This window comes from Ruditapes philippinarum, unplaced genomic scaffold, assembly GCF_026571515.1.
Source record: "Ruditapes philippinarum isolate M1 unplaced genomic scaffold, ASM2657151v2 ctg4749_1_1_1_1, whole genome shotgun sequence".
Taxonomy (NCBI): domain Eukaryota; kingdom Metazoa; phylum Mollusca; class Bivalvia; order Venerida; family Veneridae; genus Ruditapes; species Ruditapes philippinarum.
This window is the reverse complement of record NW_026863493.1, coordinates 99488-113282: the sequence shown is the minus strand read 5'-3', so window position 1 is coordinate 113282 and position 13795 is coordinate 99488. Positions and strand designations below refer to the sequence as shown.

At 31.1% G+C, this 13795-nt stretch overlaps 1 protein-coding gene across 1 annotated transcript; it reads right to left on the bottom strand.

Annotated features, from left to right (window-relative positions):
* Positions 1 to 3778: 3778 nt before the first annotated feature.
* LOC132722219 (QRFP-like peptide receptor) lies at positions 3779 to 11045 on the bottom strand. Its single transcript, XM_060706667.1, has 3 exons — positions 10045 to 11045; positions 7184 to 7318; positions 3779 to 4851 (listed from the first exon to the last, which is right to left on the bottom strand). The coding sequence occupies exons 1-3, from the start codon at positions 11017 to 11019 to the stop codon at positions 4705 to 4707; spliced, it is 1257 nt and encodes a 418-aa protein (XP_060562650.1). The 5' UTR covers positions 11020 to 11045; the 3' UTR covers positions 3779 to 4704.
* Between the last annotated feature and the right edge of the window lie 2750 nt (positions 11046 to 13795).

Below are 13795 nucleotides of genomic sequence, written 5' to 3'. Positions count from 1 at the left end.
ACACGGATGTGACCATAAAATAGATAAATACAGAATCCCTAAAAACAGGGTGTTTTTTTTCCTCAAATATCCGACTGTATTATATCGCGCTTATGTATTTCTTTTTAATTTTTGATGACGTTTATAATGCTTATAGTAAGAACTGCGATTTGATATGCAAATCATTATCTAAAATAAAGAAAAATGTCGCGTACTCATCATCTTGTGTAAGAAAAGCCATTCTCTTGTAGATATTGTTGATGTTGTTATTATTATTTTGTTATTGTTTCACGATTTGATTATTATAGATGTTCGTTTCTTCATTTCAATTAATCCATAAAATAAGATAACAAGATCAACAAGGAAAGGCGGCGTTTAATGAACGAAACCCCCACATGACCCAGCAACAAGAACCAGTGGCAAGGAGCCCAGACAGACCCAAAACAAAAACGTACAGACACAAGACAGAGCACGGACAAGCTAATGCCAAAATGATAAGTAAATTGTAACTGATAAGGAATTCAAAGAAAACGAATAAATGATTGAATAATTTGTTACTGACAAGGAATTTAAAGAAAACAAATAAATGATTCACCAATAGGCCCACAAAGTTAAATGACACAGGGGAGAGAACATTAGACCCGGGAAAGGTGGCGGGGGGTAAATTAAAGAAATAAAACTAGGGGCAAAGGGGAAGATACTTACCGTATACGAGAAAACAACAAGGGACACAAGTATTGCTTGGGAGTTTAAATCGGTTAATGGTGCACCAAACCTCACTCTCAGCCTCAACATGTTCCTATAAACAAGACAGTGTAAATAAAATAAATCCCCGCCAAGTTAAATTCTAACAGTTAAAGGTTAAATAAGTAAAATACTAAAATGATTATATAGAATCACATAAAAGTAAACCCAATGAGACCATAACAAAAGTACTTAAAGGATCTTATTCTTTGTATTGAGGACACCAACAATCAACGAACATGCTCTTCATTAGCCTCTTTCGTTTAGATCTTATTGATTCATGTAATCATTTCTTATCAACATTATGACGTCAATGGTTAATTAAGAGTACATGTATGTTAATATAATATAATGAACTACTATATATTGAAGAAACATCACCTTTCTGGATCTCTGGATCAATTATTAATGTAAGTAATAAAATAGAGAAAAAAGAACAACTAAAGAAAGCCCTAAACGGCTTCATAAAAAATGCTGCAGAATCGGTTTGATTGAGCCTGTCCACGGACGGTACTGTCAAGTGCAAACTATCGTCAACGACCCCTAGCACCGGCTACGGGTTGTGGACGGTAGTAACATTTGTTGACAAATGTTTAATATCTAAAGAAGTCATACACGGGAGTGATCAATATCCTATTTGTATTTGAATAAACACTATCATTCTGTAAGCACTGTTTTCAAATAGAATATGAATATCCATTCATCCAGATAAAATCATGTTATAATGTCTTAGCCGCTTTAAAGTCAGACAATGTTAAACGTTTATAAATATAGAAATATTTAATAAAATTAAAAAATGATAAGTCGGTTTCGTGAGAAATGAAGACGATTTTGATGATGATGATGACTTATAAGTGTTATTATAATTATGATTATAAGTAGTAAAAGGTAGTTGTAGTAGTAGTTGTTGTAGTAGTAAGGAGGAGAGGGCAGGAGTAAGGAGGAGATGAAAACATTATCGGAGAAAAATGGGGATGATGAGAGGACAGGGGTATTGAGGACTTGTAGAAGCAACAGGAAGAAGATATGGGCAGGAAAAGGCAGACGAAAGTAGGACAGTGGACCTACTAGGAGGAGGAGACTGAGGAGTGGGAGGGGGCAGTAGTATGGAAGAAGAGAAGTTGTAATAGGAGGAAGAGACAAGGGTGGAAGAGAGGGCAGGAATATGGAGGAGGAGAAGTTGTAATAAATGAAGAGATTAGGGAGGAGTAGGGAGGAGCAGTGATTAAGGAGATTGAGAAGTATGCGGAGGAATAGTAGCAGCTGCAGAAAAAATGCTACTCTTATTTTTGTCATTGCATTATTATAATCATTATCATCACTAACATTATCATCTTTAATAATATAATTTTATCATTTCGTTATCCTTAATTTTAGTTGTAATTAAGTATTAGCCTTGATTGTCAACATCCATATTGTACTACTTATCTCATTTTTACTTTGTACTTATTCGGGGGTTTTTTTTTTCTTTGTTTTTTTTATCTGATATATGTTTTTATATCTTACAGCTGATCCTCATCAGCTACAGCCTGATGTTTTCCTGACTGGTTTATTTCTATTAATGTATATAACAATTGCTGGTTTATTCTAAAACTAATGATGTATGTTATATCTCACAATTATCGCTTGAGTTTTATGACCTAATTACTTACTATATATATAAAACTACTAGTTACAAGACACCGCGACAATTACATTAAGAGCAAAATGTACGTGACATTTATTAAAATACGTCATAAACACATTCTAAAAATAACAATTTTACAATCTGTTGGTTTGTACTCTTGTATAGATAATTATAAATAACTATAAGCATTGTGCCAACCATTAATTCGGTTTATTAAATCAGTGTATTAGTACTGTTCAATAATTGCGTTTATTAATTCCGTTCAAAGTAAAGCTAATCTAATTTACCTTATTTTCTTGCTGCGAAAGATATATCAAATTATTTGTAAAATATGGCAATTTAACCACGAAACTATCTTAAATGGTATTTTGTGGCTGCATGGCCGAGGGGTTAACGCGTCGGACCTGTAATCACAAACCCTGTCAGGGCCGAGCCGTTATTACCTTGAGCAAGAAACTTTACTTTCATTTCTCAGTACTGGTTTGTTGGACGAATGCGACAATGTGTCTGCAAGTTATAAACAGCTTTTCCGAAGTTTTCTTATAAAATAACACAAACAGTTAATTTTGTTTAATTAAAAATAATTGTATGTAAAGAACCGGAATAATAATGATCTATACCACATTGACGTTGATGGTGTGGTTGTTGCTAATGTTTTTATAACTTATTGCTCGATCCATTTGCTCTAGATCTCTTTGAGAATATTTGTTTTTTATTATCGTTCATATAACCTTACAAGTATTTATGTATGGAATAGTTGCAATTAAAACATATTATACTTAACTGGTATCACATGATTTTTGTAAGGTTATGAGGAAATTTCGCCGTGCATTATCAACTTGATCAATTCCCTACTGATCTAAGGTGGCGGACTTGACAGATTTATTAAACGCAAATAATTCTAGTCCATTATGTAACAGCTGGTATAACTTATTAGAATATATGTCAGAAATAAAACAAAGTATGGCATGTTATAAAAACTAACTGAGATTATAACATGAAAGCTGTTAATAAGATAAATTATAAAGTGTTATAATAAGACAATAACTTAATTATACAATTTGGTACAAAATAAATGCTTTCATCAGAATCTATGAAATAAGATTAAAATTGAAAGAAGAAATCTTTGAAAATCAGCCCCAACCCCACTATGCTCAATGTGTGAATATCTTCATAGCAATGCAAACAAAATTGCCTGTATAAAATGCTAAATGTTGTTTGTGCATGTCGCTAACAGGGCAACCTATAAAAAAATAAAGGGAACTGTATTGTTCAAGAGTAATACAAACATAAAGCTAAAGAGATAAGACATTAAACATATTTATTTTATGCTTTTCAGTGGATTACTGGTTTATCCGTGAAAATTATATTTGGTAATTTCACAGTGAAAATTATCAAAATATAATTTCACTCTTTTCTATGAGGAAACTACTTTTTTAAGATTTTCCCCATGTGGTACCTCAATTTTATTTTTGCTGACAATTCTGACAATGTCAGGCTGTTTAAAGAAAAAGCAAAACTGAAATTGATAAATAACTTAAATGTCAAAAGTAATAAAAAGAAGAAAACTTACTTCTATTCATTCAAATTCATGAAATTCCAATCACCAAATTTCGTTTTTTTGTTTCATTTTGACAGTCTCAAAAATACATTCCTTCCCCATGCAAAACTGCTCTTGATGACATTTGGGCATATTAAAGTATCATACGAGCAATAACTGCCGTATGCTTTATGAAAAATTGAAAGCATTGACAGCCATAACTGAAGAATAAGTTAAATCAACCCAGCGTTCTTGAGCAGGTTTCCAAGTTTTCCATTTTCCTAGCTCCTTTTCTGAATGTTTTCACATCTGTCAACACTTATTTTTTGTCTGTTACAATCCTCAAATAAGTTTTCTTTCTTTTAAAAATGTGTATGACTAACAAATCCAAATTATATCCCTCTGAATCTTACACAATTATTTTCCTCCCATGAAATACACAACTTTAAAAAATGGCAGCCGCTTACAATTTACAAAGCCAGGTCTAATATAAATTCGCACTAAGTAACAGAAATATGGATGGATGGTTGGACTTTTTCTCCTACAAGAATTGTTTGTTTTTATTATCAAAACAAGCGATCATTCATATTTTTTTAATAAAATTAATAAATATCACCGTCATTTAATGTTGATTGGCGGACTTATTTTTCAGCTCAAGACTTCTTTTTTTTAATGAGAAATTCCGAATAAATGGGGCTCTCAATGGGGGAAACAGTTTTAATATTAACGTTAAAATTATGGAAATTTCGTTTTAACTTGTTTTTAAGCATAAAATAAAAAGAAAATTTGTCTGTTTGTTGTGTAAGATGTAATTTTATTTCATCTCGTGAACTTTAAAAAACAGTATTCTCACTCGTGGCTTCGCCACTCGTGAGAATACTGTTTTTAAAGCCCACTCGATGAAATAAAATTTCATCTTACACACAAACAAACAAATATCCTCTATATATTGAGGCAAGTTCTGAGGCAACGACCTTGACAATTGATAAAACAAACGCCGACACCGGCGGCGAGAGAGTCATGGACATAGTCTACCTTATAGATCTTCAAAAGATAAACGACGGTTCAAATAAATTCCATGAACTTCGCACAAAAAATAGTGATAGGGTCGTAATCATTTAATTGTTTCGAATTTTATTTCAATTTTCTTATTACAAGATTCGGCACCTTGGATCTGTGTTGGAACACGAGTAAACATATCAATCAGAACACTGAATATTATAAATTTTGATAATTGATGCTACCATGTCAAGTTTGAAACTTGAAAATAGTAAACATCTTTTTTCTTAAATACATGTCAAATTGAAATATTGTTGCTGATTCAGTTTGATTGAAAGTATATGCTAAGATTTCAGCTTAAGCAGGATTCAGAATTTAATGATTAAAATCATCCAAATTGAAATAAATTGTTGGACGGTTTAGCCACAAAATACACCTATGAACAAATTGGCAGTTAAGTTGTCTTCATATTACCTTATTTACAAGGATTTCAACATGGTGTTTACTTCATGGGTATTATAGTAAATATTTATTTTTTATTTATATTACCAATTGCTGATAAAAGCTTTCAATTTGATTGTGTTGTTCTAAATGAAAAACGGATATGAAGTGATTCCAATAATTTAAATTGGCAACAAAATATGACGTTTCAAAATAGAAGTACGTGATATTTATGAGTAGTGTAATTGTAACAGTGTTGTAAAAACCTTTACTTTTTCACCACAATGAAAATAAATAAACATGTCTTATATATCCCACAAAGTATATATTTTTATGAAAACTTAACATTTTATTTTACTTTTTCTTACACACGTACTGTCAAATGAAAAATTCTTTATATCTTGGGTACTATTGGATATTTCTTGTAAACACATAAACATCAAATAAGTGAATTAATGTAACAAATAGTTTACACCAAAGGCTCATTGGTAAACAGTTCTGTGTTGTTCACATTTTAAAGTACAGACTTTCTACACATTTTTTACAATTCATTTAACAAAAACATTAAAATACAAAAGTAAAGATAGCATCTCTGCAACAAAAAATAACATAATGTTTAAAGAAGAGACAAGACGCCGCTACAAGACTGTTGATTGATGAATATTCTCGTATAACTCTTGTCATATTTCTTAGCTAAAATCACAGCTTTCTTATAATAATTAAAACCATTTTGCTATTGATTTGCGCTAGTGAAATGGCTTTTCCACGAGACTGCCTTTGAGCATCATGTACTCAACCATTTGCCGGAACACCAACAGCAAGGGGTCTATGATGACTATAAGTACTTAACGTAGTGTCTTCAGCGCCATATAAACTAAACTGTGTTCGTGCGGCGTAAAAACCAAAGAAAATTAACCAACAAACCCCCAAAAAACCATATATTATATAAATATGATTTAACAAACATTGAACACATTTTACATTAAAATCATAGTTTGTGAACGATGAGTAATACCTTGATAAGTTTGCATCACCAACAAGACAATACGAGCTTTGTATGAACTGCGACTATAATCAAAACACAGGCTTCCTAAACATAAAATCATTAAGAAAACATTAACAGTGTCGGTGTAACTAAAAAACGAATGAAACAAAATAGCATATTATATCACATGTAACCATTTTAAGAGGGAGGATATTTAGCACATGCAAGCATCTGAAAGCCAATACCGATATTGTTTTTATACCAATAAACCGCTTGTAGACATTCAATGGTTGGCATAGACTGAATCCAGTATTTATAGTTATGATTTGGCTGGTTTGTCATCTTGTTTTGTTAATGACTTAGTAGTTGAATATGAGTACTTCATTTAAACGAATGGACTGTTATAAAAGTATATAAAAAGACATATTTTCGGATCTAATGACAGACGTGATAATTAAAATGTGCACCTGGTGACAAACGTTTTTGTCACTCTGCTAATTGCTACTTACTTTCCCGCAGACGATATTTGATACTAAGATGACGTCATTGCCGTTAATTTATATACCTTAAATTATACCCACAATTGTAAATGCCAAGGGAGATGATGATATTCATTAAAAAAACATAAAGTGGGAAAACGTGAATAAATATTTTATTTTGTAAATTGATAAAACGAATTAATAGTATTTGCGTATGCTTAGTGCTGTTGTAAAAAAGATCAAATTAACGATGACATGTATAAATTGAAGTCAGTTCATGACAAAGAATGTCACGTCGTTAAGATGTGCAGAAAAACGACAAAAATCACCAAATAATATTATCTCCATATTTTTTAATGACGTCTTATATTGAGTTCATAAAAAGTTACTGATTTTTGCCGAGGCACATTTAAGTATAGGTTAGTGACAAGATTGAGCCGCTTATTTATTCCATTAAAGATAATGAAATAGCAACAAAGGTTATGTATGAAAATCTTCACTGGACCAAGTTTTGTTTCTGTTTTCTGCTCCATACAAATCACAAAATGTCACTTGTTAATGGCACCGAGAATGTAAACCGTTAAATTCAATTACTAATTAAATAATTTTGCATACATATATGCATTCTTTAAATATTATTTGTCTTTACTAGCTCAAGTAGATTTCCATTCATTAATATTCATTGCAGCAGAAAATAGAATCGTAAAGAAAACAATTTTTTATTGCCTTGGTGTTAAATTGTCTGTTACCAATAACATTATTTGATACGTTTATAAAATTGTTATTGAATCAGCATGAAGTATATGATGTGCTCAGATATATTGGTAATAATGATTGTCTAAGATAAGGCAATCCACATCAGGATTTTTAATACAATATTAATTGATAAAGTATATGAAGCAAATGTCAATTAAAAAGAAATCAAGACTCTATAAAAGGTGACATTTGTATGCACACATATTCTAATGGTGGGTGGATTCTAAAAAGAGTTGTTATTATTTTTTATCCTTATTGTTATAATTATTATTATTATTATTATCATTATTATTTATCTTTATAATATAAGAGCCGCGTCACGACAAAACCAACATAGTGGGTTTGCGACCAGCATGGATCCAGACCAGCCTGTGCATCCGCGCAGTCTGATCAGGATCCATGCTGTTCGCTTACCAACCTTATAACAAGTAGAGAAACTGATAGCGAACAGCATGGATCCTGATCAGACTGTGCGGATGCGCAGGCTGGTCTGGATCCATGCTGGTCGCAAACCCAATATGTTGGTTTTGTCGTGACGCGGCTCATATCTCTTTTATGATATTAAGCCTGAAAACATTAATAGGACCCGTATATTATAACGTATAAAGATTTATACAACATACCATTTAGCATCAAAACGCTAAACACAGAAAACACATAATTATACAGAAATGATATTAACACTTGTTCATAAACACATGAAGTATACTTCAATAAATAAATTATTCCATTCTATTGAAATCATGCGAAGCCATTTGTAAAATTAATTTTTCAATATCGCATGAATTTTCTTATTGTATTTACTTTTTGTTATATTTCATTGGTCCTTCAGGATTATTGATTTCATAACTTTCAAGTGTTGAAATTGAGTCACGCTCAAGCCGGTGCTGTTGGTCATGGGGGATATTGCATTTTTTATTATCCCTCATGTACAGACACAATCATACCGAGTCTAAAATTTTCATGTAATATGGCTCTTTAAATGCCTCCGAGGAATCACTTTTTCTAGATATTTATATGGCATTTCACAACATGTAGAACAATTAAATCAATATCATCAATCAATAATTTTTGTTTTAATTAACTTGCAAATGTGATTTAAAGTAGCAAAGGAAAATGAACAATAAATGCGAAAAACCTTCCCTTTTTACAATGTCTTTGCTTTCACGGCGCATTTACACATTTTAGTTTATATGGCAACGAAACAGGGTTAAATGGCTATCATGGGATGTAACAAACTTAAAGCAATACCAAGTGTTAAAAGCACCTCATCTGCTGGATAGACTGCACAAATTTAAACCCTTTTAGTCCCTCTAACAATAACGCAATCTTGCGTAAACGGTGGCCGTAATTCTGACGCCCAACCCTTAAAAGCAATCTTTTTACTTTCAATTACTGGTAAATTATCTTTATTAAAAACGATGGGTTGAAATATAATATAAAGCATTTCGCCTTTATGTGGTATTTGTAAATGACCCTAATTCCACTTGAAAATAACAAATCTGCATTTACACGCTAATCTTGACTAACATGATTTAACAGCATACACTTTAAAGTGTTTTAGTCTACACTTGACACATTTTTCATAAGTATTTCAAATATTGGTCAATATATTTAAATCATTTGAATATTCAAATAAGATATATCTTGATAAAATAATGTAAATAAAGGTTTCATTGATTTAGTATGAATATTTATCTGATAAAACATAATACTTTGCCTGAAAACAATTTCTCATGTGCTATTATTTTATAGATATGTAATATCGGGCAATGTATCTCAAATATACCAAGAACATCCATATATAATGTGTTCATTGTTTGTTGTCACTTATGCTACTTAATACCATCAACATAATTATTTATAGTATTACAAACATTAAATTATAACGCAAAACACTTTAAAGATACATAAATGAAGCAGCGACTGTTCATCAATAATAACACATTAAAATTCAAAGTTGATTTTATAGTTTATTTTACAAAGAAGAAATAATAATATCGCTATAACAATAAAAACACTGGTTTTAACATATATCAATTTATTTTAACAAAAATAAATATGCATTTAACGATAACAAATAAATATAGCTTTCTTATAAAGTGATTGTATCATTAAATGTGATCACGAATTGTCAGTCAGCACTCTTAAACAGCCCGCTGTAGAATACTACAAAAAATACCAAGGTACGCTACAAAAATACCAAGGTACGCTCCAAAATATCAACGTATTACGGCAGCCGAAGGAAGTGTTAGGCAAACATCAAACATATATTGCACCAGATTTTAATCACAAATATAACATTCAAATACCTATACAACAAAGCTACACATTAGCTGTATCAAAACTTTCACTCACAGTTGACTTTAGTTTAAATGAAGATTTAAAGAAAACACTACTTCTTTTAAGGAAGCCGTTACAGTATAGAATTTGACGAAGTTTACGCCGGAAACCACGTACGGCTTAGAAAGCAAAAGCATATGGGATTTATTGCGGAATTGGAAAGCCCTAATATCATCACAAGAGGATAAATATATGTATACACTGTCGTCATCAATCTAGTCTTTGATGTGTCCCCAATGTTAAAATCGATCCAAAGGTTTACAATATAATATGGTAGCCAGCAGATTCCGAAACATATCACCACACAGATCAACATTTTGACCGTCCTCCTGCGTTGTTTCAGTATCAGATTCGTTTTGAGTTGGTGCATTTTGCACGCGTCCCTTAATGTTGGGTTTCCATACCACAGTGTATAGCCAATTACTGAGTATGCCACGAGCATTATAATAAATGGACAAACAAAAAGCACGCTGAACACAAATAAATTGAACACATTTTTATCTGATTGACTGTTCCACTGTTCTTCACAAATTTTCGATTCAAGTAAACCAAACAAGTTCGAGGTTTTGACGGAATTAACAAATAAAAGTGGTGAGAATGAACCAAGTGAAATTATCCATATTACGCAAATCATTATACGAACGTTCTTAGTGGAGAACGCAATCTTTGCTGTAAGTGGTTTATAAATAGCAAAATATCTACTAATGCTGATGAACAATAGAGAAAGCACACTCACACCGACTGCTATTCCTTGAATAAAGGGAGTTAATTTACACAATATTTCGCCGTATATCCATTTCTTGTAGACGGTGCTCCCGAGTGTCACAGGTATACAAATAACAATAACAAGAATGTCTCCACACGTCAGATTCACGAGAAAGTAGTTCGTCAATGTTCGCATGCTCTTGAAGCGTATTATAACAAATATTACGAATAAGTTTCCAAGAAGTCCGATGATAAAAATAAGTCCGTATAATATAATAAGGAAGATATTCAATGCACTTAGATCTAAGAATATTTCCGCTTCGTCAACTTGTAGCTCGTATGGAAAATTGTCAAGATAATCAAAAGAGAAGTTGTCATAAGATATGGCGTAATTGTCTTGCTGAATGTCATATGGCACCATCGACTGATTTTGAGGCTCTCCGGATGACTGCATGACGTCATCAAATTTCTTCTGGTCTGAAAAAGTGAACACAAAATAAATATAAGTTTCCATTAAATCAGTCTACATATGTTCTTTAATTTACAAATCTAAGCGTAATTTTACCGGATTGTTTTTTATTTATTTCAGAACGTTTGAATACTGATTCTGCCAGTGTTGAGGGTGGGGCTTTTCAAAGGCTGAACCTCTAAATTTTACCAAAGAAGATTCTGCTATCATCATCAATTGGTTTTAATTACTTCCGATTAACTTTAATGTACATAATAATTTGTTTGGGGGGTCTTTTTTGTCTTCATAATATTCATAACATTTAGGATATCAATATAACAATAAATTCTTATCTTAATAATACCTTATATTGACGAATATCTACACGCATGCAAGTATAATTAACAAGATAATACAAGTATAATTGATTTCCAAATGCATGGTTTGAAGACATTGTACGAGAAATGCATGAGGAATGCATATAAACCCGCAATAAGCTTCTTATCGCATTAACACGCATTATTATGCATGCTTTGTTGAATATATATACAAAACATGCGTCTTCGTTTAATACATTGATAGTAAATAAAAGTAAATAAAATATAGAGTATGTGCATCAGAATAATCCTATCATAACGTAACATTGTTATTTTTACTTATTTTTTATTTATTTGTATTTGCCACTTTAAACGCGATTTCTTTGCTCTCTATGAATATATCTCTTTTTCTGGAATTTTATCACCAATGGAAATAATATGTAACTTTTTTATACACCATAAGTTTATGTATTTGTGACTCCGGAAAAAGTCAATAATACCTTGTATATTTATAGTTCACAAATTTGACGAACTGCCGGATTAATGCAAAGTAATACTAAAATAAAATACAATACTCATACAAATCCAAGTTTGTTAGAGTTTTAATAATCAGGTTGACATTTTGTCTTTTCTTTTTTTGTTGTTGTTTTTGTTTTTATCAATTGGTTAAAGTGTATACATGTATATAGTATATTGATTAAATAACATTCTCGATCCATTTTCAACGGAGAATTGATCACAACTGTTGCATATTTTGCAATTAAACTGATGATTCTTACTGCAATGCTTTTCCGCCAAATATTCTAATATCGGCCAATATCGTTATAAATAAGTCGTTTCCAGAACGTGCTTTATTTTCACAATTTTCGGTATTCAGTATTTTAACCGTTTGTAACTAGAATTGAATTCATGGCGATTGTATATAATCTAATGCTCAAGATTTTTTAAAACAACAACGTTCCGAACTAACCGATTAGCTACGATATTGACCGATGTTAGAATTGATTTGTCGGGAAAGCATGACAGTAAAACTACCTTCAAGTTAGGGACTTTAGTCACTTTACAGATAATTCGATAGAACAATTGAAATGCTTAAAGAAAGCCCGGAATAAGCAGAATTCAAAATAAAACATCCACGGATAGGATGCATTGACTAAATAAAACATCGATAGTTAAAATGCTTAGATTCGATTTACAGTGGAACTTTAAAAAATACTCAAGTGTGTCTGACTGATGAAAATTTATTATATCAAGCCATTTTCTTATTATGAAACATCTTTTCATTACGTGTCAATGGCATATGTTTGAAATTGGTGCATTTACGTCCTGAGAGTGATTTGTTTACATATATAAATGACGAAAGGAAACTTGCAAGTAGACATATACGTTTCATAAGTCAAATGAGAATTTATTAAGAGATACTTGTTTCAAACCATTAGCAAGAAACATTTGTCTGATGTATATAGGAGATGGAATATATAATGTAATTTTAGTAAAGCTGGGCAAATAATTGGAAGCTTTATAATAATTTGTAGCACGTAAAATTTGTTGTGTTTATTGCATATTAAAACAATGTAAATTAGACGAAATGTCCATTAACACTACATTGTTTACTACTCTCGTTACTTGCTTTGCAAACCTGAAAAGCAATTAAATGTTAATTGTTTCTTGATACGTGTTAAGGTTATGTTTATGCGAAGACCATTAGAAAAACAAATTAAATCAACAATGTAGAGCTACCATTTTGTCTCCTTCGAGTACAGTCAGTTATTTCCGCTTGACCATTTTCAAATTTCTCCTTTCGTCCAATTACATCTACTATATGTGATACTTAAATATTTACAAATTATTTATTTTAGGTAAATACTACAATTCATGAATTTTAGCCCTTTGGAAACAAAGAATCAGATTGATTTGTTTCAGTATAGTTTTTAAACAGACCCTATATATAGGATTTTTATTATATGATTTTCTACAATATAGAAGATATAAACATTCAATCTTGTAAAAAAGGCAAGTATAGCGTTAGTTGCGGTGTTAATGGGTTTACATTTATAATGATTAACATGTTACATTCAAGTAACTTTGTGAGAAACAAATTTCATCAAAAGCAGGTAAACAGTTTCAACAGCGTTCATGTCATTGCTTTAGAAGGCGACTGAAAATTACATAAAGAAATAGATTGCATATTAAGTAAACATTATTAATTCTCTATAATAGCAAGGAGATATAAATCAAATTTAATGAGGGAATATAAACGTCCTTTAGAGAAGTGTATGGCGGGTTATACATTATTATAAATCAGGTGTTTATGTATTTTATTAATTTTACATTATAAACATCAGGCTTTTATATCATATAAATTCCGCAAGTTTAATTAATGAGAACTTAACAGTATATGAATAACTTTATTAACACAACCAATAAAGTAT